This window comes from Calonectris borealis, chromosome 17 (assembly GCF_964195595.1).
Source record: "Calonectris borealis chromosome 17, bCalBor7.hap1.2, whole genome shotgun sequence".
NCBI classification, from domain to species: domain Eukaryota; kingdom Metazoa; phylum Chordata; class Aves; order Procellariiformes; family Procellariidae; genus Calonectris; species Calonectris borealis.
In genome coordinates, this window is record NC_134328.1 from 18,124,865 (window position 1) to 18,149,416 (window position 24,552).

Consider the following 24,552-nt stretch of genomic DNA (forward strand, 5'->3'; position numbering starts at 1 on the left):
CGGAAGGGGCGGTGCGCGGCGCCGGCGGGTCAGCCGCGTGCGGGCGGGCGGAAGTGGCGGCTGTCGCGCGTAGGAGCTTCCGGCGGAGGGGGCGGCGTTCCGCGGGGCGAGGGTCGGCGGCAGCGGCGGCGGGAGGGAACGCGGAGAGCAGCAGCCATGGTGAGCCGGGCGCTCCGGCGGGCCCGCGCGGCGAAGGGGCCCGCGCGGCCGCGGTGCAGCGAGCCCCGCGCCACCCCGGCGCGCGGTGTAACGGCGGTCTCTTGCAGACGGTGGGGAAGAGCAGCAAGATGCTGCAGCACATCGACTACCGCATGCGGTGCATCCTGCAGGATGGTCGCGTCTTCATCGGCACCTTTAAGGCCTTCGACAAGCATATGAACCTCATCCTCTGCGACTGCGACGAGTTCCGCAAGATCAAGTGAGCGGCGCGGCCCCACTGGGCGGCGGGAGCGCCGGGCCGTGCCCCGCCACCCCTGCTCCCGCTCTGCTGCGGCGGGAGGCCCCGGGGCCGGCAGCCCGCTCAGAGCGGAGAGCCGGCGCAGCAGCTGGGCAACGTCTGCTGCCGGCTGCTGCAGGAATAGTCAGGGGTTTAGTCTCGTTTGTCAAATCCCCAAACCGCCACGGTTCAAGGGGCGTTTTGTTTCAGTTCTTTCCAAATAACCGAAATACACCTTTAGGTTATGCCAACATAGCCACTGTAACAGTTAAGCATCATGGGGAAAAAAAATAATGGAGGCAATACACATCTTGTGTTTAGACTTTTCCATGTACTTAGTTCGAGGCATATAAAAATGTGGTTTTTACGATAGGTTCTGCTCTCTGGAGCAGCCTAGTCATATATGCTATTGCATATTCAAAGAGCAGCATTGATTTTTTTTCTCTGTGTTGCAATGTTTTCTTTCTCTTCTCGCTAGACCTAAAAATTCAAAACAGCCAGAGCGGGAGGAGAAACGAGTCCTCGGTCTTGTGTTGCTGCGAGGAGAAAACCTGGTGTCCATGACAGTCGAAGGACCACCTCCAAAAGATGTAAGGAGAATGAGCGCAGAACTAAGGCAAAAGGGAAGGGACGTCTGATAAATTTGCTTCCTTGCAGGAGAATGCTACTACAGTATTGTCCTAGACTTCCAGATGCTGTTGTGACTAGGTTCAACAGATTTCACTGCAGGAAGTTCTAATCCCTTTGTGGCCTTGGGCATTAACTGGACAAAGGAGGGCTGTGGGCATCCCTAGGATCTGAGGACTTTTGATAAATCTTTCTTTTGGGGGGGGGGTGTGTTTTCAGACTGGAATTGCCCGGGTACCTCTTGCTGGAGCTGCTGGAGGACCTGGAGTTGGGAGAGCAGCAGGGAGGGGAGTACCAGCTGGTGCACCCATGCCACAGGCTCCAGCAGGATTAGCTGGCCCTGTCAGAGGAGTGGGGGGACCATCCCAACAGGTGAGATGCTGTGACCCATTAAAAAAGAGTTGTCTGTTATATTCTGGGGTGGCTTTTAATTCTAGGTACCAATGTGATGCAAGAAATTGGTGGAGTGGAAGAACTGTAATCTTAGTTTCTGTTACCGGGGAGTTTGAGCCTAGCGAGGCGGTTTTGGTACTAGATCCCCCTAGGCACTCTGTCTTACATGATGGAAGAAGAGGCTTGAAAAGTGCAGCTTCTTACACAGAATTCGAGTGGTGTCCATTGAATTGTATTACAGGTTTGTAGCGTTATTTAACACGTTAAGAGGAGACTGACATAATTTTCTTAAGGGATAATAATTTAAATCTTGCTTATTTTTTCAGTTATTAACGTGAAGCAGATGATGTGCTGTTTCTCTGTGAACCTGTTTATTTTGTTTACAGGTGATGACACCTCAGGGTCGTGGAACAGTGGCAGCTGCTGCTGCAGCAGCCACTGCTAGCATAGCAGGAGCCCCAACTCAATACACACCAGGGCGTGGGGGTCCTCCCCCACCCATGAGTAGAGGAGCACCTCCTCCAGGTAGGAATTACTTTATAGAGTGGACAGCACGGAGCTCATGTTATGTGGCAAAATTGGTGATAAAGAGGTATTTTTCCGATCTGATGAAGATCTGGTATTATGGAGGATTATTCTGATAGCCAACTAGTGCCTTGAATATTCAGCTGGATTTGTATGCTTGTTCCTTCTCTGGCTTAAGGAATGATGGGACCTCCTCCAGGCATGAGACCACCTATGGGCCCACCAATGGGAATGCCACCTGGCCGAGGTGCTCCTATGGGAATGCCCCCACCAGGCATGAGACCACCCCCCCCCGGAATGAGAGGTGAGTGGAGGTTATCTTAAATGCCTAGAAGCTGTAAGAAGCCATAAAATAAATACATAGTTTGAAGGGTGGTGTGTTTCAATGCCTCCCTAGCTATCCTAGTTGTCAGTAAATGCCTCAGTGCCAGAAAAGGGGTCCTAAGGCCACTTGGAGCATGGCAAAAAAATCTTTCTGGTTTAGCCTTGCCTCCTCTTTCCTCTTCAGTATTCACGTCTTTTCTTTATTCCAGGACCCCCTCCACCTGGCATGCGTCCACCAAGGCCGTAAGATACTCTATAATGTACTTTTGAACTGTGAGAAGACTGATCACGGGAATACACTGAGCAGTGCCAGCTGTCAAAACTTTGCTATGTATATTTTATATTTACTGCTTGTAAAGTTTGCCCTTTTTAATAAAGTTGGAAAACCCAATACTTTGAGTCACTGTTGTACTGGTCTATTTCAGGAATGCAGCCGTTACCTTTCACTAGTGCACTTGGTCACCCCAGAAGAAAATCGGATTTGAAGCAAAAAAGCGCAATTTGTATTGACAGTTCAGAAGTTTAACAGTTGGTCTGGGCCACTTAGGTTTGTGTTCCTTATAGGAATTAAAGCATACCAATGCAATTTAGCAAGGCTGATGAAAAAAAAATTGTTGGGATGGTGGAGATGGTAAAAATTCAAAGAAAGAGTTTAACATTTTGATAAAATTAATGGGTTACTGATCACAATCCTCCTTGCTTTATTCAACAAGTACAATGGTGCCTGTGTGATCTCCGATGCTCTAATACGACTGCAGTAAACCTGCTTAATCTTTATAGGTGGGAGCTGCATTGCTCCTAGTAAAAAAAAAAAAAGCCAGGATGAGCAAACCTATCATTAATTGCATACAACAATGTAAAACAGCCTGCATTCTGGTTGCAGTCTTCCTTTCTTGCCTCAGCTTACAGCCGCTTTCTTTTCAGTCAAGGAGGAAGCTATCTGCCCCCCTTCCCCTTTTGGAGATAATCCTTTCTTCAAATAGTAGCCTCTTGGAGATTGTTTTAATTCCTGACTGTTATCTCTGAAGCCATCTTTGTGACAGGTAGTCTGAAAAACCTTTTTTTCCCTATTTTAGAAATAGGCTCTCAACCATAGAAATCATTTTCAGCCATATTAATTAATCGCAGTCACAGAAGTATATGAACAAAGCAATAAGCATTCTCCAGTTTTTGCCCTGAAGACGACTTACATAAACTAAAAGTTTGATAGAAAGATGTAACATATCCCAGCTCTCAGTTGCTATAGCTATCCTATAGAATAGAGCAAACTTTTTAGGAAAAAAAAAAAACAAACCACAAACCAGAATCAATCCTTTATGGCATGGGCTGCTAAAGATGTTTTCACACAGGGTCTTCAATGAATTAATACCAGGTATTAATGAACATCCCAAAGCTATTCTAGAACTTGAAGAAAAACTATTCAATTTTACTGAACTTGTCTCCTCGCAGTACAAAGAAATCCAGGCCCTGGAGAGAGCGTATCTGAAATGTCTTCATTGTCCAAATTACCCATTTCGTAATTACCAACAGTTCTTACTTTCTCTTGTACCTGAAAGAGAAGATATTTGAAATTACATTCCACCAGCCCAACTCTCAACAAGAGAGGAACAGCCCTGAGCATTTTCTAGGCAATGCTCTCCCAAGTAGGAATGTGCTATTAAAGGTAGTATCCTTGATTGCCCCCAGCATCAGACCTGCAGTAGGAGGGTAAGCTACTGCAGAACCAACAAACCTTTTAGCAAGGCCCTTTAAACAATCACAAGAGGAGGAAAGAGAAAGCAGGAAAAAAAAACTTGAATAAGAAAGTAAAGGGAGCTATACCTGGACTTGGATTTGAAGTTTCCTCCTTTCCTATGTTGCGCCATACCCAAGCGTTTTCGATCTTCAAATGATGGGCTTTTTAAGAGAGAAGGGAGGGGCAGGAGGTAAGACAAAAACCACCGAAGTACGTCAATAGCACAGGTACTTCTTGCAAGAATCCCTTCTCTGCTCTGCCCACCTTTTCCCCCACTATCAGTCAAAGTATCCCTGAGAAAGTTCAGATATGCAAAAAAAATCCCACCTACTAAAGGCTGGATTAATGAACTACTGCTAAGACATTACCCAGCACGGTACTGCTTCAGAGCCTTCCTGCTTGTGTTGGTAAGCTCTTCATCAAACACAGACAGTTTTTTCTTCCGCTTGGGGCCTAACACAGAGAAAATAGTCAGAACATTGGCTGTAAAGAGGAGGCGGCAGCATTGTCTTGTTTGCTAGAGCCCAGTAGCCTTGACCACAACAATTAGCCTAACCATCAGGAAAAGCAATGACTCCACTCTGCAAACATGCACCCTGGCCAGCACTGGTGACCATTCCTTGAAAGGTCAGTGCCTCCCTCTACAAATTACTTCCCTTTATCTATTTGTAACAAAGTAACTGACATAAGGTAAGTCAGCTGTAAAAAGTCTCCACCTGCTGGTACTGCTGCTGGTTCCTCTTCTGGCAAGACTCTGGCTCGCTTTGCTCGGCGATTCCTTTTTGCCAGCCGCTCAGCATACATTTGAGATTTCAAGATTTCAAACTGTGACCTCTCCTCTGGCTGAAAAAGTTTACAGTGATGTGAGGTTTTGCAAAGGGAAAACTAGGATAGTCCACTCAGAGTCCCACTTGTCCATAAATGTACTCACTGTCATTTGGACTTTTTTCTGTCTGTCCTGCATAAATTTCTTCCTTTTCTTTTTGCCTCGTAATGCTAGGTCAAACTCCTGCAGGACTTTAGCCACTGGAGAGACAAAGAAGAGCATAGAATAAAGAACCTCTTAAAGTACAGAGCAGAGTCCAGTTGCAGCTATGGAATTTAACATGGCAGCAGCAGTGTCATGACTCACATTTCTCTTTCTTCCTCTCCTCACGGGTCTGGAACCAGCTCCGCTCCAAACCCTCACCCACAGTTTCTTGTTTTCCTGTTTCCAGCTGCTTCTTTGCCCTATTGATCTGAGATAATTCAGGCAAGAAGTGAGCTCATGGTGGATGAAAAAATATCTCTCCCCCTCTCTCCTTTCTAACGTAGGCAGGTTAAGTACATTAGGGTAACCTCCTTATGCACTGTATCTACTCCAGATGCTAAAAAAACTAAGGTAAAAAAAAATTCCTAAAAAAACCCCTTACCTGGGCCTCTGACTGCTGCATCTCACGCTCCTCACGCTCCAAGCACAGAACTGCATACACATCTTTCTCTAGATTCTCAATCTTCTCTCGAAATTTTAGTATGACATCTGAAAACGATACAGTGTGAACATCAGAAGCAGCTCACATAAAGTCCATCTTGTTTTTCAGCACCTCTTTTAGTGTCCCTCTGTACCATGATACTCCCTGCCTACCGCTCTCCTGCTTTTTACCTCAGTGAAGTACGTACCCTGGGGGAGAATTCTGGCTTTCACTGGTGTTTTGGCAGTCTTCACAATATCCTTCAGCATCTTGCGCTCTTCCTCACCCACAAGTGAAACTGAACGACCAGCCCTGCCTGCTCTTGCTGTCCGACCCACTCGATGAACATAGTGTTTGGTGGTGTTGGGCATGGTAAAATTGATTACCTATAACAGAAACAATGTTAGTAGGGAAACAATATTAAAGGACTCAAAAACCTCAGCACTGCAAATACTCACTGTTTTAACACCTTCAATATCAAGTCCGCGTGCAGCCACATCTGTAGCTACCAGAATATCAATCTGCTCATCCTTAAAGCGCCTGAGCAGAGATGGCAAATGCATTAGCAATGAATACAGCAATCCACTTCTGCCCTAAAATTTCCAACTCCTAACTTCTTTTTTGCCTATGATTACCAACTAAGCCTGCCAATACCTGAGTGCTTCCAGCCGCTGTGCCTGAGAGAGGTTCCCATGAAGCTCGCCAACCCGTAGACCCATCAGCCCAAGGAGGATGTGCATACGGTGAGCTTGCTTCTTGGTCTGGGTGAAAAGCATCACATGATCCGGGAAGGTTCGTGTCAGTAGAGCTGAAAGAAAGTCCTCTCAGTAGCCTGCTTCATAGCCACCTATCGATTCCAGCTTTTCTTTGCTCACCACTAACCTGATACAATGGCCTCACGGTCTCCCTCTCGGTTGGGTCTGATCCGGATAAATTCCTGCCGCAGGAAAGGGGCAACATCTGTGTTGCTGTTCACAAAAATTCGGATGGGATTTTTCAGGGAAACAGAAGCCAAATCTTTCACCTACCAAAACAGGTTAAGAAAAAAAAAAAGTCCACATAATCTCTGGTAAAAGACTAGATAAACTTCTATTCAACTTTCTGCCTCAGTATGCTTCCCAGCAGCCTGTCTTACCTCCTCTGTCATTGTGGCAGAGAAAAGCATTGTCTGATGGTGGTTGGAGCACAACCTGATTATTTCCTTCATCTGTTCCTCAAAGTATTCATCCAGCATCCTACACAGGAGAAAAACAGCAAGGTAAGGCAGCTTCATCTGGTTCTAGCTAAGAAACATTACTTAAGGCAGGGCAACAAAGACTGCCCTATAGCCTGGGAAAAGGAAAGCAGAAAACTACCATCTCATTTTTCACTGCTGTCCTGCGCAGCCTACCTGTCCGCTTCGTCCAAAATCAGCACCTCAACACTGCTCAGGTGGAAAGAAGGGCAGTTGTGGAGATGATCAATCAGTCGCCCAGGAGTGGCGATAAGAATGTCTGGCCCAGAGCGCAGAGCTGCTTCCTGAGTCTTCACATCTAGGCCACCTGAAAGAGAGCGAACATGGACTGCTGACTCCCTGAGCAGGTTGCAGCAGAGTACACAGATCCAAATTGCCTGAGGAATGGGAAACAACTCAGATTAATACCACATTCACAATTAGAAGCGACCCCACCTTTTCTTTCTCAGAAACCAACAAACAAAGAGTACGGCACGGTATTGGGAAGTGAGATTTTAAACCACAGCACACCTACTAGAAGCATGCCTGCAATAGCTGTACAGCCTCCAGTTTTATAACACAGAATTCCCAGTTCTGTATAGCAGTTTACAGCAAGCTGTACAGTTCACATAAGCAACTTAATACTCACCTACAGCAAGGCAAGTTGTGACACTGCTGAACTGCGCCAGCTGTTTTGTGACAGAGTGCACCTGAATACCCAGTTCTCGTGTTGGCACTAGAACCAATATCCGTGTTATTGGAGCCTGACGAGGTTTGTAAATCAGGCGCTCAAGGACAGGCAAGATGAAGGCAGCTGTTTTACCTAAAGAAGAAAATTAAGAAGAATTACCAAGAATTACCAATTATTGTGAATAGCTAATTCTCCATGTTTCCTGTGCCCTGCTCAACCCCCTACCTGTCCCAGTGGCAGCACAGGCACAAATATCCTTCCCCAGAAGACCCACCGGGATACAAGCCTTCTGAATTGGGGTTGGTTGCTTGAAGCCAAGAGCTGTGATTGCCTACAAAGGAGATAGAGCAATTAAACTCGGTCTCTGGTATGGCCACACCTGGAGTACTGTGCCCAGCGCTGGGCTCATCACTACAAGAGACATGGACATACTGGAGAGAGTCCAGCAAAGGGCCACAAAGATTATGAAGGGACTGAAGCACCTCACACATGAGGAAGGGCTGACAGAGCGGGGACTGTTCAGCCTGGAGAAGAGAAGGCTCGGGGGCAACTTGTCAATGTATATAAATACCTGAAGGGAGGGTGAAAAGAGGATGAAGCCAGGCTCTTTTCAGTGGTGCCCAGTGACAGGACCAGAGGCAATGGGCACAAACTGAAACACAGGAGGTTCCCTGTGAACACCAGGGAATACTTGTTCGCTGTGAGGGCCACCACCGAGCACTGGCACAGGTTGCCCAGAGAGGCTGCGGAGTCTCCATCCTTGGAGATACTCAAAAGCTGTCTGGACGTGCTCCTGGGCAACCAGCTCTAGGTGGCCCTGCTTGAGCAGGGGGGTTGGACAAGATGACCTGCAGAGTCCCTTCCAACCTCAACCATTCTGCGATTCTGTGACAAGTCTCACTCAAGATAGTGTTGACATATTGCAAATCAAAGAATGGTTTCCATTATTTGGGAATAACAGCTCCTAAAGGACTATCACACTAGCTCCCACATCGTTTCCTTTTCAGACAGGCTGCAAAGTGAAGAGGAATTTGATAGTTCTGGTTGGTGGAGGGGAGGCTGTACAACATTCTTCAGAGTAACAGATGTAATAACTAAGCTAGGTAAATACCTTTAGCAAAGGTCGTGAAAGATTCATGTCCTGGAATGACAAGTTATCATCATATTGAGAGGCATCTTCAAAAAATCTGTCTGCTTCCTAGAAACAGCAACAACAACAAAACTGGAACAACACAGGCAGCAACACAACATGTTATCAAAGGGCTCTGGGCTGTTTTTCGAGCTACAGTTTGTTAACTAAAGTCAAATTCCTCCAGGAGAAATGCTGGAGAATGACCTAGTGTCATTCTGTCCAATACTTACCATTTCTCCCTTTTTCGATCTCCTCTGTTCCTTCACTTTGACCGTATCTGCAGAGAAAGAGAAATGTGACAGGAATTAACAAGCACATCTAAACACATAACAGGATAGGGTGACTACCTTTATCTCATATTTTTGCTCTGAATGAGTTATTGAGGGACAAGCCTCAAAAACAAGTACAGGCATGCAATAGAGTAAAATGCCAAGCAAATACTGTTCCTCAGGGACGAGTTCAATTAAAGCACTATGGCTACCACTCAAAATAAGCATGACCAAAATCAGAAGGAATGTCGCAGAAGGAAGACAAGAAAAAATAAGAGGTTCTTGCCCACTCCCAGCAAGGCTTCACTACAGACTTTTCTCCACTGAACCAACACTCTGTCAGATTCTTGTTCCTGACCATCTCTCTATGTACTGCTAATACCTGCTTTTGTGAAGATAGTTTCATCATCCAATGAATACTGAGACTCCACATCTTCTTCTTCGTTCCTACTGAAATCCTCATACTCCCTCTTTTTAGTTTGATTATCCTCAGTCTCCACATCTTCATCTCTCACTTCTGCCTGTTTAGCTTCTCTTTCCTAAAAAAAAGATTTTTAAAAGAAGTTTAAAAAGAAAGGATAAAAAAGAAACTTCAATCCTTTGTAGCTTTTGTTTGTTGTTATTATGAGCCCAGTCACAGATACATGGTTTCGCATAACCTTAAGCATTAACAATTCTGCATTCTCATCAGTTCAGCAACACATCAGCTGTGGCTGCAAACCCAGTCGAGGTGACGAGCTGCGGCTTGAGCGTTGCAGCTCAGGATGCTTTCAGAATTTGTGCCTCTGGAGGGGATGCAGTAGAGGGCCAAACCCATTCCAGTCTTTTCAGCAACGAGAGAAAGGCCCTGACCTGGAACTTCCTTTTCTGTCTCACTTTCTCAATCTTCTCATCCAGCGTCGTAGCTGCTCTCTAGGCAGGAAATCACAAAAGAGGAGCTGTAAGAGGAGCCTGGGAGAGTGTGGAGCACTGTGGCCTCAGGCACTGCAGCCCCAGTCCCGGCCCCAAACCTCACCTTGCCGCGGAGCTGGCGCAGTGCCGCCGCCCAGGTACCTTCCCCGCCGGCCTCTGCCTCCCCGAAGACGAAGGCGGCACTGAAGTCCCCGCCTGTGGGGCCCCGCCGTCTGGGGCCCGCCGCCCGGCGCAGCTCCTGTGGTAACACCAATGAGTACCGACCGCGGGACGGTCGAACCGGACCGCGCCGACCTCGGCCCCGGCCCAGCGCGATCCGACCCGGCCCAATGCAACCTGGGCCGGCCCCGGCCCGGTCCAACTCGGCGCGGCCCCCGCACCAGCCCGGTCCACCCACGACCCAGGCAATAGATCCTGTCCAGCCCCACCTCCTCATCCTCGGAGCCCGCAGACTCAGGGTCCTCGGGCCCCACGTCTCCCTCTGCAATAGTGCCCACCAGGCCCAGGCTCTGCAGCATGGCCGCACGCCCACAGCTCCGCCCCGGAACCGCGCGCCACCACGTGAGCCGGCGGCCGTGCGTGCGCGAAGCCGGCCCGGGCCCGCGCTTGTGGGTGGGGCGACGGCTGCCCCCGCCCCGCCGGGCGGAAAGGAAACCGAAAGCAGCGGCACTGGGTGGGGGCGCTCCTCCCACGGGGGCTGCTGGTACCGGAGAAAGGAGGACGGGCTCTGTGCCGGTGACGCTACCCGCCGGTGACGACCGGTACCGGGGCAGGGCGGGGGGCGTCTGCCCGCTGGGGCAGGGCGGGGGTCGCTGCCCGCTGGGAGCGGCCCGGGCCCGGGCGCGGGGGAGGGCGGGGGTCGCTGCCCGCTGGGAGCGGCCCGGGCCCGGGCGCGGGGGAGGGCGGGGGTCGCTGCCCGCTGGGAGCGGCCCGGGCCCGGGCGCGGGGGAGGGCGGGGGTCGCTGCCCGCTGGGAGCGGCCCGGGCCCGGGCGCGGGGGAGGGCGGGGGTCGCTGCCCGCTGGGAGCGGCCCGGGCCCGGGCGCGGGGGAGGGCGGGGGTCGCTGCCCGCTGGGAGCGGCCCGGGCCCCGGCGCGGGGGAGGGCGGGGGTCGCTGCCCGCTGGGAGCGGCCCGGGCCCGGGCGCGGGGGAGGGCGGGGGTCGCTGCCCGCTGGGAGCGGCCCGGGCCCCGGCGCGGGGGAGGGCGGGGGTCGCTGCCCGCTGGGAGCGGCCCGGGCCCCGGCGCGGGGGAGGGCGGGGGTCGCTGCCCGCTGGGAGCGGCCCGGGCCCCGGCGCGGGGGAGGGCGGGGGTCGCTGCCCGCTGGGAGCGGCCCGGGCCCCGGCGCGGGGGAGGGCGGGGGTCGCTGCCCGCTGGGAGCGGCCCGGGCCCCGGCGCGGGGGAGGGCGGGGGTCGCTGCCCGCTGGGAGCGGCCCGGGCCCCGGCGCGGGGGAGGGCGGGGGTCGCTGCCCGCTGGGAGCGGCCCGGGCCCGGGCCCGGGCGCGGGGGAGGGCGGGGGTCGCTGCCCGCTGGGAGCGGGCAGGGTGGGGGCGGCGGGGCGGGCCTTGCGGGGAACTGGAAAGCGAAACTTTGTTCGGCGGCTCCCGGGCCGGGCCGGGAGCGCAGCAGTGCCGAGCACGACGGCGCCTGTGTTCGGGTGCAGGAGCGGTGCAGCCGCCAGCGCTGAACGGTGTCCTCGTCCCGGAGAGCTGCGACGCCCCGCAGAGGAATCAGTGGGCCGAGCGATGGAGGATGCTGGGCAGGAGCATTGCTCCCGGCAGCCCCGAGCAGGAGGGAGAGGTGAGGGTCGCCCGGTGAATGCAGGGCAGAACGCTGTGGAAGGCTTGGGGATGGTGCTGGTACAGGGGGGATCTGCTCCTTCCCTTTCTGTGTATAGTGAAATTTTCTCTCAAACCTAAATTCCAGCATTTCCTTATTTGCCCCCAGAGTCTGGTTGGGTCCGTGAGGTGATGATGCACTGCAGCAATCTCTTTGTGAACTGTTTCTGCTAGTATTCACTGCTTCCCTAAGTATTCTGTTGAGAGTGTGACAAAAGCTGTATGAGGTATGCCCCCTGCCACTCTGAGAGGCCAGACTTTGTCCGGAAGGTCTATGTTTTAACTATGCTATATACAGTCAGTCAAAGTCAGCTGCTGCTGCCTTTGTCGTTATTTTAATGACGGCTAACTCCCAAGGAAATCCTGTCCTGTGCAAGAAACTTCATCTTTGGCCTTTCTTAATTCTGCTTTCTGTTCTGTGGAAAAGGGTTAATTTTTTTAGTGTCTTCATGGTTTAACAGCTTAAGTGAGCTCTAGACATGGAGCTCTTTTTAGCAGTTAGAAAAAGGGGTACAAAGGACAGACTAGTTTGAAAGTGTGGGTGCAAATATAATGATAGTTTTCTAACTTGATGCCAAATGTCCAAAATATGCTGATTATCAAGCCAAAATGCTCATGCATTTGTGTTGGGAGGCAGGTTAATGTGGTTGATTTATAATTAAGGAGTGCCTTTTTTTTTTAAGGGCATGCAGATCATTGGGATACTGGCTTTATACGAAGAGGCAAAACCAGAACAAATAATGTGTCAGGCCAGGCAGCTCAGTTAAGGGAAGGACCCCAAGCCAGTAATTATACTCTTCTACCTGAGCAAAGAGAGGAGAGATTTGGTGGTTGGATTTGGAGGTTTCCTCAATCAAGCAAGAACAAACCAAGAAATCAAGGTGGACAGGCCAACAGTGGAGCCACAGGACACTGGAATGAACAGGAGAATGAGGGAAGGAGAATGAGGCATCAAGGTGGACAAGCACATGAGAGGGCCAGAGGACCCTGGAATGAGAAAGAAAATGAGGGTAGGGGAAGGAGGTATCAAGGTGGACAAGCTCAGGAAGGAGCTAGAGGGCTGAGGAATGGGCAGGAAAATGAAGGTAGGGGAAGGAGGATGCAACCTCGGGAGAATCCTCATTTCTACCGGAACCCTACCCCAGATGGTGCCCAGCTCAGTGAGCAGCCTCAGCAAGTCAAAAGGATTGGCTATAAATTCCTAGAAAATCTCCTCCAGAAAGACCCTTCAGAAGTTGTCATCACACTTGCTTCCAGTTCAGGTTTGAAGGAACTTCTTTCCCAAACGGCTATGAAACCCAATTTCCTTCAGCTTGTTTGCCAGGTGCTTCGAAAAGCATGCAGTTCCCGAATGGATAGACAGAGTGTCCAACAGCTTCTTGGAATGGTGAAGGAGTCCAACTTTCTCAAGATCTGTCTGCCACAGTATGTGTCTGACATGGTAACAGAAGCAGTCCCTGCTGTATGTCATCAGTACCCTGTGCATATTAGCAACATCATTTCACTTCTTCAGGACATGATCAGTGTTTTCCCAGCCAGCTCTGTGCAGAAAATCTCTGTTCTCTTGACAGTCTTGCCAGCATCAATAAATGCCCTGAGAGCTTCTGGTGTGGTTATCACAGAAGAAACAGAGAAGAATCTAAATAAAGTCCAGATGCTTGTGCAGCATCTGCAGGAGAAGAGACGTGAGGGCACACTGAGGGCTGATAACTATACTCTTATCCAGCCTCGGACTGATGGTCAAGAAGAAACTTACCGTACAATGACCATTTATCTGACATATAATGAGGTACACCGTGATGAGAGACCCTTTCTACGTCCCAATATTGTTTCTGGAAGATATGAGAGCACCAGCATTTATCTTGACACCCATTTCCGTCTTTTGAGAGAAGACTTTGTAAGGCCTTTAAGGGAAGGTATCTTGGAGCTTTTGCAGAGCTTTGAGGACACAGGTTTGAGAAAGAAAAAATTCGATGATATCAGGATCTACTTTAACACACGGATTATTACCCCGCTCTGTTCCTCAACCGGTATTGTTTACAAGGTCCAATTTGACATAAAACCATTGAAGTTTGTACGATGGCAGAATTCCAAACGGTTGCTATACGGATCCCTGATCTGCATGTCTAAAGATCACTTTGAAACATGCCTTTTTGCCACTGTTTCTAGTCGTGATCATGCAGATCTTGCCCACGGGATTGTGCAGCTATGTTTTAATGCACAGAGCCAGGCACTGCTGGCAGAGGTTCAGCCCTCAGACTCCTTCCTCATGGTAGAGACAACTGCCTACTTTGAGGCTTATCGGCATGTGTTAGAAGGGTTACAGGAAATCCATGAAGAAGATATCCCATTCCAGAAGTACATTGTGGAATGTGATGCACAGGTGAAGAAGCCAACATACCTGACAATGGATACTGCCTACAACTTTGCACCCTTGATGGAAGATCCCCTGTCAGATGAAGGGATGTACCCTGATGGTTTGAGTTGGCAAAGTGTCCATGTTCTAGATCCCAAGCAGTGGCCTTCAACGGAAGCCTTAAGATTAGATGAGTCTCAGATGCAGGCATTGAGTCTTGCACTCACCAAGGAGCTGGCTATTATCCAAGGACCTCCTGGGACTGGTGAGAAACATTTAAGTCTCTGTCATTTAAGGAGCTCTTGACTTCCCCATTTAGGGAGATTAACTTCAGAGAAAGCCAGCTGTATTGTCTCCAAAGCTTTAGTCCCATGCCTAATTTAGCGTGAGGTGTGGAGAAGGCTAAAACATCCTCAAATACCCATATCTGATCTTACGCATTGCTGACCTAGTTGCAAGTAGACAGCAACTGCACTGTTGGCTCTGCTTGTGTATTGGGGGGAGAAAATTTTCAACCATCTTTGATAACATGGTACCTCTTGCTGTGCGATAGTTGTTGTCTTCATAGTATGTTAGAACATTGGGAGTGTTCAGCCATGATCCTCTGTGTGAATAAAGCATTACAAGATTAGCTGCAATTGTTTGAAATGGTACCTGAACTCAACAAGCACCACTGCTTGTATATCACTAGTATGTGGATGTTTCATGTGCAGCCAAATGTCGTGTGTGAAGCCAGTATCAGAGTGGGCTGGGGGACGCAGTGGCAGAGGAAACCCTGGGTCCAGGTCCAGTGTATTAACCAAAAGACAACATTCTTGCAGAGCATGGCCTTGCTCAACTGCAGGCCAGAAAAACAGTGTCATGCTACTTTGTTTACATTTTGTAAACTAGTTACCTCTGGGGTCATTTCTCTTGGCACAGACCAGATTTGCAGCCTAGAAGGAAGTCTTGTATCTGGTTTTGAGGATTCCTGTGTTTCAAGGCACTCCGTAGACGGTGGATTACCCTTTTCTGATTCTGAGCTTGTTTTGCAGGGAAGACTTACGTGGGTTTGAAAATTGTTCAGGCTCTCTTGACCAATAAGCATGTGTGGCAAAGCACTGTCCAGAAGTCTCCCATCCTTATAGTCTGCTACACTAACCACGCACTGGATCAGTTCTTAGAAGGTAAGAGTACCTGACAAGTATGATGAAGGGTCCAGGTAGAAATTATAGTATAACTTTTACTCTGCCCATCTTCTGGCATGATGACCTGCCCTTTTGGCTTTTTCTAGTGACTCTAGCCCCGTTGATACACAGTAAGAAAACTTCACTCGGACCAATCCAGTGTAGCATTTGCAGACAAAGGGTGTTCTCCCTACCCCTTGTCCTCCTGCAGAAAACAGAGCTTGCCTCTTTAGTACTAATATTTATCTTTCATTCCCAGGAATATACACATTCCAAAAACATGGGATGGTGCGTGTTGGGGGCAGAAGTAGCAGTGAGGTCCTGAAGCAATTCACTTTGAGGGAGCTGAGGAAGAAGTATGAATTCCGATACAACTTGCCAATGCATCTCCGCAGAGCCTATGTGAATGTACGTGCAGACTTCACTGGAGATGATGGGACTGGGTTGCCTGTGCATTGGAGGAGCTAACTAAACTTTCTCCACACCAGTTCTTTCACTTTGTCTTACACTGAAGTCAGCCTCTTAATTCTTCTGTCCTTGTTCACTTTACCAGTTTCTTGTCCTGCTGTTTCTGAACTTTGTTTCTCTGAGTATGATGATGCCTCCCTTCTCTTTGTTATGAGTAGATAACCAGTGAGATGAAACAGGCTGAGCAGGAGCTCCATGAAGGAGTGAAGCACTTAGAATGCACAACATACGGAGTTCTGCATGAGCGCCACTTGAAAGCATGCATTGCGCCCCAGCACTGGGATAGTCTGATGAATGGTCTGGTAAGAGAGGTCAAGCAGTACCAATGTATGCTTACTACCCTTTCTGCTAATGAGTCTGAGGTTTCCCAAGCACACTTCTTTTTAGCATCACTTGGCTACTAGGAAAGTGAGGAAGTGAATAGCAAGCTATGCCAAGTGACAGTAGTCTAGACTGGGCGGGGCAGGCAGGGGCTTTAAATTTTGCTCCTTTAAACCACGGAGATTCTAAGTTATCTTTATCAGCATAAAAATACAAGTGCCCAAATGAAAGCCTCTTAAATTAGAGGGGAGGGGGGATGCTCTTTCTGAAGATCTGAGGCTGCTCAGACTTTCTAGCTCTGGAGGTCTCTCAGGGGACTTGTCCTAGTTGCCTGCTGCTGTTGCAAGGTGCTGTTTTGGCATCATCCTAAGACTCTGAAGTGCAATAGGCCTGGCTGATTTGACTTTCCGTATATTAGGATGATGAGGAGTTTTACTACAGTGCTTCACAACACTCAATGATTCTGGAGTGGCTGGGCCTTGGTGTAACTGTCTTCACCCAGAATGCTGCAGAGAACATAGGGGCTGAGAATCCAGGTAAAACAAACAAACAAACAAAAAACCGAAAAACAACCCAAAAAAAACCAAAACCACCAAGCAGACAAAAAACCCCTTCTCATTCTCTACAGGTGTGTTTGCCTAAGCAGTGCATGTGTGTCAGAAAAGACACTGCTACTTAACAGACACTGAGAGATGCATGATACTGTAAGGTAGTGGAAAGAAGATTAATCTTAATTTCCACATAGTGATCTGACTGCTGCACTGTGATTCTGCTAGAGTGCTGTGGCTTACTGCATGTGACTGCTGACTCTCACAGGTGGTCAGCAGGAGAGAGTGGAGGAGTGGGAAGGTGAAGCAGAAGAAGAGCTTTTGGAGATCCCAGAGGAGGCTGACCTGATTCAAGCTGACAGAGTGATTGAGGATGAAGAGGCAGCAAAGCCTCAGAGAAGGAAGGAGGAAGAGCACAGAGCTGTTCATGAACTAGCCAGCGTGCTGTTGGCTATGAAGCTGGAGGACCAGGAAGAAGGAACAGCCCAACTACAACAGAGGACTATGCAGTGGGAGGTAACTGCATGCACAAGCATGTTCTGGCTCTGCTTGACTGTGTAAAGAATAACATGGGGGTGCTAATACAGAAGAATCTTTGTGCTGTAACTGCTTACTGGGGAGCTTTTTTTTCTGCAGATAACTGCTGCCCAGAGGAAGAAAATGAAACAGAAGATGAAGGTTGAGCTCCGTAAACTGAGTGCAATGACAGAGTTAGAGGCCAAGGCTATTCAGGATCTGTGGCAACTTGACCTGAGCTCCCGCTGGAGGCTTTACAGGTGACAAAGCTATTTTGCAGGGTCTATCAGGCAAATGTTTCCTAGGACTGTTCCAGTTTGCAAACTTTTTCTGTCAAGCCACCATGTTTCTGTCTATATCTGTTCAGCTCCTTATGTGAACATGCTTGTTCTTACCTTCCCTGTATTGCACGGGCAGTGCTGTCTCCTCCACTGTGTGTGTTCAGGACTAAGTACAGATGCTAATAATCTCTTGCCCAAGAGACACAGAGGAAGTTTTGAACTGAATCCACTCAGAAGTTCTGTATCACTATCCTGCTCTCCTTGCTGTGTGTGATAATGGCATTTTCTCCTCAGGCTTTGGCTGCAGACCTATCAGGGGTTTATTCGACGGAGGATTCTGCAGCATGAACAGCAGTATCGGGCAGCAGCAGAAAGGCTGACAGAACTGAGGCTGCAGGAAGATCTCTGCATTCTCAAGGAGGCCCAGGTGGTGGGGATGACAACTACAGGTACATGGCAGTTGGGAAGCAAACCAGTATTGCACTGCATCCAGTAATGGTTAAAGGACCTTGTTGCCAAAAGATTAGTATCATGTGCTGCTTGACAGCCTGGGTCAGACTCTGCATTAGTCTGCAGCCTTCTTAATCTCTGCCTCCCTTTGCAAATGTGGCTGTTGTGCGAGTTGTCAGTTAACTGCATGAGCAGTTTCTGTGCACTCTTGATTCCTTCCATCTCGAGCAGAATTCTTCTAATAGAAATGTTCCACTTCTTGTGCCTGAGAAAAGCACAGTTAATATCTGCACTGCTATCCCCACATCACCTTCCTGGTGATGATAGTGTAAAGGTCATTGTAATATGACCGTTTGGAGAGACAGTTTGAGGTTTGTTTATGTGGGTTGATCAACGTATTGAGGTGTCTTGCATCTGAAGAGAGTGTCGGGAAAGGGCCAAGGCAGGCATAGGATTCTAATCTCCACCTGCCTTCCTTAATAACTCTTCATACAGAAAGCATCCTTGGTATGGTGCTGTTTTAGAGTTCAAAAAACTGAGTCTTGAAATGGGGAATCTTGGGAAGAACACCAGTCTTTTCTGGGACACAGCCTACTCCCCTTCCTGAAAACTCTTGTCATACTGCCTGCATGTAATTATATTCTGCTAAGGTTTATCTTCTCTCCTTGCTCAGGTGCTGCCAAATACCGTCAGATCTTGCAAAAAGTAGAGCCGCGAATTGTCATTGTAGAAGAGGCAGCAGAGGTGCTTGAGGCTCACACCATTACTACTCTGAGTAAAGCTTGCCAGCATCTCATCCTCATTGGAGATCACCAGCAGGTAACATCCATGACTAATGCCTCTAACTGTTGTGCAAATGAACTAGAACCTTTTAACCAAACACTGTATGTGAAAGGTTGCCAAGACTTACTGCTCCCCAGCTTCCACAGATACCACAGGTCCTGTCTCCTGTAGTTTTGCAGTAGAGCTCCTGTGGGACTTGTCTTTTAGTTTAACTGATATGATTTTACACGTGCTTGTATCCTCTTCAGTTGTGACTATACCTAACTTTAATATTTAGCACTTCTGCAAGATTCCAGTCTCTGGGCTTTCTATGGGGAACTAGTGACAGAAAAAGAGATGAGTGAAAAATCTTACTAATACATGGGAAAAATGCTAAAACGTGGACCTCCTATCCCTTCTCTTTCAGCTGCGGCCTAGTGCAAATGTATATGACCTGGCCAAGAACTTCAATCTGGAAGTCTCTCTCTTTGAACGGCTGGTGAAAGTCGATTTCCCCTTTGTCTGTCTGAAATATCAAGTGAGAAAGAGCTATAAAAAACTCCATGGCATTTGTTTTAAGTTTGTAGTACACTTAAGTTTATATTTCTACTCTCTGAGCAGCCTAAAAGAAAAGAATGTTATTTAATTCCCAAGAAGAATGGTAAGAGTTGTTAAACTGCCACAAATGGTGTTCCAATATATTTCCAATTATTCAGTGATGTCGTCCGCAGCACTGTGGTTCCCACATGTTTTAGTGCAATGAACATGGCTTATTGTGGCATCTGAAACTTCCAGAACTCTGGAGACTGGCAGCACAAGTCTTCTCAGGCTGCTTCCTGCTAAATTGCTATAATCATCTATCTTCGTGCCTGGAGAAGTTAATTCTACCCCCTGCAGTCCTGTATTAAAACTACCTAGAAGAGCTCATGTAGTGGTTAGGGTGAGGTGCTGCTTTTGTTATCTAGAATAGTGTTCTTAGACTTGCACTGAAACCAACGTTCTTATTACAACAACCTTGCCAAATGATTTTCTTGAAGATACTCTGCTACTACTCCCCCTGTAATTGCTGGTGGTGGCAGCCATGGAGAGGGTGGGGATTGGGAGGTGCTCCCTTCCTGACTCTTACTGGAAAGTCATCCTTGTCTTGTATTCAGCCACAGTCTGTACAGTGGATAACAGAATATTAGCAGGGAAATATGGTGCTCCTTCCTCAAGACTGATAAAGCTGCTTTGTTTTTCAGCACCGCATGCGTCCTGAAATTGCCCAGCTTCTCAGTCCTCATATATACCAGGAGCTGGAGAACCATCCCTCTGTCCTGAAGTATGAGAACATAAAAGTGAGTTTTCAGCAATCCGAGTAATTGCTTTTGTCCCCTGTTACTGGCTAAAATGGGTTTCTGTAAAATATAGTGTTCAAGGATTTCAAGTTCTTAGATCAAGTTCAGTTATTGAAATTTATACCTGAATCAAGGAAATGTGTGATACAGAATTAGGCAAGTAATTTGTAGTTCTTCTGGCATTAGTGATGGTGGACACGGGAAATGGATCCAGTACTGATGACTTTAAAAGAACAGTGAAAAATAGAAGATGGACCAAAAGAATTGTAGGACACTGAAAGCTAGGAATAAATCTTAAATGAGAGAATTAAAGCATAATATGTGAAACTCCCAACGTAAGACAGGTGACTTGATTACTGGAACCCTCCTTCCTTGGGTTCTCTATTTGGGCATTTTACCAATACACAACATTGCCAACGAGGTCTATTCAGTTTAAAAGTGTAAAGCAATCACTTATTGGCTAACATGCACAATAAACAGCTAGAATTTAATAAGTTGTAAGCATTAGTACGCTTGCCACACCATAAGACACTTGAAGAGTCTTTAATATAGTCAGGCAGGTATCAGTCAGAAGAAGCGTCAGCCTCTGCTTCTTCCTTAATGTTACTAAGTAACACTAACTCCCTGTTTTCTGATTTGTATTTCCCCATCCTAATTAGGATTTCGTATCTCTCCATGTTGGTGCTTTTCTTGGATCTTTGAACTATTAACAATCATATCTCTGTCTGTAATTTTACCTTATCTTGCATAGCCCTGTTCTGCAGACTTGTTTGCAGCTCTCTGTCACAGCTTAACTATTTCCCCAGAAGTCTGAGCCAAGGTTACGCTGCTATGCTGTATCAGAGCTAGGCCTTGGATCCCTGAAACACAAGGTACTGAATACCCATGGAGAAATAATTGGAGGTAGCTACAGAAAGAGGATTACAGTAGCTTAGCCTATGTAAATCTCTCTTCATGAAAAGACAGTACTAATTAGCTAAAAGCTCTTTAACTGGAAGAGGAAAGCCTACTGAAAACTATAGCAGAATGCTGAAGCCAGACAAGAGAAGACTAATACTGAAGATGATTTAATTACTAGAATTAAGCTATCTGGGAAAGTGGCAGGTCCTCTTTTGGTATCTTGAAATCCAGATCAAGTACTTTGTAGAAAATGCTTTAGTTAAACAAAGGAAAAAAAAAAAAAAACCACAAACAAAAAAACCCCCAAAACCCAACCAAACAAAAAAAACCAACCAACAACAAAAACCTCACCCAAAATACACAACAACTTAGGAGACCACAGAATTTTACCCCATTTCTCCTATGAGAAGCTATTCTGGAGAATCTTATGGTTCCATCTGGCCTTAAAACAAACTTGAGGTACCAAAAGGCATCAAAATTGAATCTTCCTATCTAGTACAATAACCAACATAGGTGATCACTGAATTAAATTGTACAGCAGTGGACACTATGGACACCTTGGAAAACCAGAGATCTGTGTTTGATCTACAAAAACTGTTCTTTCCTGATAAAAACAGTCTCTGGGTTTTGGCATGTGGCCCAAGAATTTCTTAAGGGTAGAGGAATTCCAGTTACTGGGCAAAAAATAAAGCTCCCTGCTAACTCAAGGCAAATGGAATTTTTGAACAGGTGAGCAGACAACTCTACACCCCTGGAACTGGTAAGTGACTACTGGAGTCCCTAGTGTTCCTAGTTTTCCTGGTGGAAAAGCAATCCTCCTTGCTTCTTTATGTTTTTACTGCTGTAACAGAGAAGGCATGTTTTTTGTTAGGCAGTTTTAGGCAAGTGCTAAGCCCTGTGCAGTGGTAACTTACTATCCTTTTCCCACATGGCCAAAACAAGACATTGTTCACACCACGAATGTGAACAGAATTATGATGCTTTGAGAAATGTTACTGGCACTTAATCTTCTCTTTTCTATAACCTGAAAAGGTACAGTAGTAACAACTCTGAAAATATGGGGAATAAAATCATCCACAGAAACTGATTTCATATTAGGATACTGAAATGTCATTAATAAGCTGAAATGTGATTAATAAGCTTAAATTCCTATCTGATGAATACAGTATGGATATCTAAAAGGCAATTGCCTAAGTGTGCAGTAACTGCATACTGTAGTCCTCTCCTTAAGTGTCCTCCCGTCAGTGGATAATTGGAGACATGGAAACAGGCTGCAGTGACAGAAGCTAGAATTCTGTTTCTGACATCCCTTTCTCTTGTTTCAGGGGGTCTTATCTAACCTCTTCTTTGTGGAACATGACTTTCCTGAGCAAGAGATCCAGGAAGGGAAAAGCCACCAGAACCCACATGAGGCCCAGTTTGTAGTGGAACTGTGCAAATACTTCTTGTGTCAGGATTATCTACCTTCTCAGATCACCATTCTCACTACTTACACTGGACAGCTTTTCTGTCTGCGTAAGCTCATGCCAGCCAAGACCTTTGCAGGTGTGAAGGTTCACGTAGTAGATAAGTACCAGGGGGAGGAGAATGATATTATTCTGCTGTCACTCGTGCGGAGCAACAAAGAGGAGAGAACTGGCTTCTTACAGATCCCTAATCGGATATGCGTAGCATTATCCAGAGCTAAGAAAGGGCTGTATTGTATTGGAAATATGAGAATGCTTGGTAAGGTTCATCTCTGGAGCAAGATCATTCACACCCTTCGGGAGAAAGGTTACATTGGCCGCTCATTGGTGCTTTGCTGTCAAAACCACCCTGAAACCAAGACACTGGTATCTACAGCAGCAGACTTCAACAAAGTCCCAGAAGGAGGCTGTACTCGTCCCTGTGAATTTAGGTTGAGTTGCGGACATGTTTGCACAAGGGCATGTCACCCATATGACACACAGCACAAAGAGTATCAGTGTCTAAAACCTTGTCAAAAGGTGCTTTGTGCAGATGGGCACCGCTGTCCACAGTCATGTTGTGAGCCCTGTGGACCATGCATGGTGATAGTAGAGAAAACTATTTTTAAGTGTGGTCACCTGCAGATGATGCCATGTTCCACTCCAGACAGTGAATTTCTTTGCCAAGAACCTTGCCAGAAAAAATTGAACTGTGGGCACACATGCAACAAATTCTGTGGACAGGAATGCACTAAGCGGTGTCCTGAAGTGGTCACAGTTACGCTGAAATGTGGTCACAACCAGCAAGTTAAATGCTGGATCACTGAGGAGATGAAACATGAGAAGCCTGTGGAATGTACGACTAAGTGTTCTGTCACACTGGAGTGTGGTCATGCATGCTCAGGTTCCTGTCATACCTGCTTTGAAGGAAGATTTCATAAGCCGTGTAACAGCCCGTGCAAGCGCTCCTTGGTCTGCTCCCACAAGTGTCAGCAGCCTTGTACTACAGAATGCCCTCCCTGTCAGCTGGAATGTCAGAACCGCTGTATCCACAGTAGGTGTAAAAAGAAATGTGGAGAGAACTGTTTTCCATGTGCTGAGCTATGCGAGTGGCAGTGCCAGCACTACCGGTGTACCAATCTTTGCTCTGAACCATGCAATAGACCTCGCTGCAATGTACCATGTCCTAAGCTACTGTGCTGTGGTCATCCTTGTATTGGATTGTGTGGAGAGCCCTGCCCAAAGAAGTGCCTTGTTTGTAACCGTGAGGACCTCACCCAGATCTTTTTTGGCTTTGAGGAAGACCCAGACGCTCGATTTGTACAGCTTGAAGACTGTGGCCATGTCTTTGAGTCCCAAGGCCTTGACCATTATATGGATGAAGACGATGATGTCATCAAGCTGAAGGTATGCCCTATCTGTCAGATACCTATCAGAAAGAATTTGAGATATGGCACCATTGTGAAAAGGCGGCTAGACGAGATAGAAAAGGTGAAAGAGAAAATCCAAGGCCCAGCACAGGAAATTGAGTCTAGCAGACAAAGACTGCAGGCTGCACTGGCAAGGAGTACTGTTCTGCAGAGGAATCTACCCCTTAAGTACCTCATGCTAGAAGGTAAACTAAAAGCTTCTGATCTCTCCACAGAGAGTATTGGACTAATTGAGAACCAGCTTAACTTCTACAAACGTGTAGCAGACCTAACCAGTTCTATGAGCAAAATTGATGCGAGTGAGAGGAAAGGGCTGAGAAAGCGGCTGGATGAAGTCCAGGAGTGGCTGGATAAGCCACGCCTCAGTTTTACAGGACAGGAGCTCTCTGACCTACAGTCTGAGATCCAGAGACTGACATATTTTCTGAGCCTCTTGACAAGATGCAAAGGTGCGAGTGGGATGATCACCCCAGCGCTTGCAGCAGAGATCGCCAGTGCACGTGAGACCCTGGAAGGGACAAAGAAATTCACGGAGGAGGATGAGGCTGCAGTGAAGGCTGACCTGGAGAGGCTCTGTACTGCCTTGCCTGTGTCGGGGCTGGGGATCTCTGAAGCTGAGCGGGTGCAGATTGTCAGTGCTATTGGCTGTCCCCGTGGCCACTGGTTCAAGTGCAGAAACGGGCATATCTATGTGATTGGGGAGTGTGGGGGGGCAATGGAGAGGAGTAGGTGCCCTGAGTGCCATGCAGTGATCGGGGGCACAAACCACACTCTGGACAGCACCAACAGCCTCGCCTCCGAGATGGACGGTGCGACCCACGCAGCCTGGTCCGAGACGGCCAACAACCTGCTCAACTTCGAGGAACTCCGCCGGCCGCTGTAGTGGGGTGCCTGCCCCCATTCTTATCCCGCCCCCTGCCCCGGGGACGCCGCATCGGCTCCTCGGGTGCTCGCTGCCGCCCCTGTAGCTAATAAACTGTCGCTGCTTCCTCGGGGGACCTTGTCTGTGGGGGCCGGGCGGGGCGCGGGG

At 47.9% G+C, this 24,552-nt stretch overlaps 3 protein-coding genes across 8 annotated transcripts; 2 read left to right on the forward strand and 1 right to left on the reverse strand.

Annotated features, from left to right (window-relative positions):
* Positions 1-18: 18 nt before the first annotated feature.
* SNRPB (small nuclear ribonucleoprotein polypeptides B and B1) lies at positions 19-2,696 on the forward strand. Its single transcript, XM_075167038.1, has 7 exons — positions 19-159; positions 267-418; positions 915-1,026; positions 1,283-1,435; positions 1,843-1,981; positions 2,160-2,285; positions 2,515-2,696. The coding sequence occupies exons 1-7, from the start codon at positions 157-159 to the stop codon at positions 2,550-2,552; spliced, it is 723 nt and encodes a 240-aa protein (XP_075023139.1). The 5' UTR covers positions 19-156; the 3' UTR covers positions 2,553-2,696.
* A 282-nt stretch (positions 2,697-2,978) lies between these two features.
* Positions 2,979-10,285, reverse strand: DDX27 (DEAD-box helicase 27). 3 transcript variants are annotated; one of them, XM_075167025.1, is made up of 21 exons: positions 10,137-10,285; positions 9,812-9,946; positions 9,649-9,708; positions 9,179-9,335; positions 8,758-8,804; positions 8,507-8,593; positions 7,621-7,726; positions 7,354-7,527; positions 6,882-7,032; positions 6,627-6,726; positions 6,374-6,515; positions 6,146-6,299; positions 5,950-6,031; positions 5,700-5,877; positions 5,453-5,559; positions 5,173-5,278; positions 4,972-5,066; positions 4,757-4,883; positions 4,409-4,493; positions 4,127-4,201; positions 2,979-3,772 (listed from the first exon to the last, which is right to left on the reverse strand). In XM_075167025.1, the coding sequence occupies exons 1-21, from the start codon at positions 10,224-10,226 to the stop codon at positions 3,424-3,426; spliced, it is 2,607 nt and encodes an 868-aa protein (XP_075023126.1). In that variant the 5' UTR covers positions 10,227-10,285; the 3' UTR covers positions 2,979-3,423. The 3 variants fall into 3 exon arrangements, with proteins under 3 accessions (XP_075023126.1, XP_075023124.1, XP_075023125.1); XM_075167023.1 differs by having other exon boundaries at positions 3,604-3,854; XM_075167024.1 differs by lacking the exon at positions 9,649-9,708 and having other exon boundaries at positions 3,604-3,854; positions 10,137-10,270.
* Positions 10,286-10,339: 54 nt separating this feature from the next.
* Positions 10,340-24,521, forward strand: ZNFX1 (zinc finger NFX1-type containing 1). Of its 4 annotated transcripts, none has more exons than XM_075167039.1 (14): positions 10,340-10,469; positions 11,368-11,504; positions 12,226-14,163; positions 14,933-15,064; positions 15,324-15,472; positions 15,691-15,834; positions 16,272-16,389; positions 16,670-16,917; positions 17,038-17,177; positions 17,493-17,647; positions 18,322-18,467; positions 18,838-18,948; positions 19,652-19,747; positions 21,973-24,521. In XM_075167039.1, the coding sequence occupies exons 2-14, from the start codon at positions 11,450-11,452 to the stop codon at positions 24,403-24,405; spliced, it is 5,865 nt and encodes a 1,954-aa protein (XP_075023140.1). In that variant the 5' UTR covers positions 10,340-10,469; positions 11,368-11,449; the 3' UTR covers positions 24,406-24,521. The 4 variants fall into 4 exon arrangements, with proteins under 4 accessions (XP_075023140.1, XP_075023141.1, XP_075023143.1 ...); XM_075167040.1 differs by having other exon boundaries at positions 10,343-10,459; XM_075167042.1 differs by having other exon boundaries at positions 10,345-10,432; positions 11,367-11,504.
* The last annotated feature ends 31 nt before the right edge of the window (positions 24,522-24,552 follow it).

Bases quoted from the DNA above. Each gene is read 5' to 3' on its own strand.
- DDX27 (XM_075167025.1), bottom strand. From the start codon at position 10,226: ATGCTGCAGAGCCTGGGCCTGGTGGGCACTATTGCAGAGGGAGACGTG. The intron at 8,594-8,757 runs GTAAGTATTGGA...TGCTGTTTCTAG, and splicing joins GATCGAAAAAGGGAGAAATG to GAAGCAGACAGATTTTTTGA. The intron at 6,032-6,145 runs GTATTGGCAGGC...ATCTCTGCTCAG, and splicing joins CAGCGGCTGGAAGCACTCAG to GCGCTTTAAGGATGAGCAGA.
- SNRPB (XM_075167038.1), top strand. The intron at 1,436-1,842 runs GTGAGATGCTGT...TTTTGTTTACAG, and splicing joins TGGGGGGACCATCCCAACAG to GTGATGACACCTCAGGGTCG. The intron at 1,982-2,159 runs GTAGGAATTACT...CTCTGGCTTAAG, and splicing joins TAGAGGAGCACCTCCTCCAG to GAATGATGGGACCTCCTCCA.
- ZNFX1 (XM_075167039.1), top strand. From the start codon at position 11,450: ATGGAGGATGCTGGGCAGGAGCATTGCTCCCGGCAGCCCCGAGCAGGA. The intron at 16,918-17,037 runs GTAACTGCATGC...TTTTTTCTGCAG, and splicing joins AGAGGACTATGCAGTGGGAG to ATAACTGCTGCCCAGAGGAA. The intron at 18,949-19,651 runs GTGAGAAAGAGC...TTTGTTTTTCAG, and splicing joins TTGTCTGTCTGAAATATCAA to CACCGCATGCGTCCTGAAAT.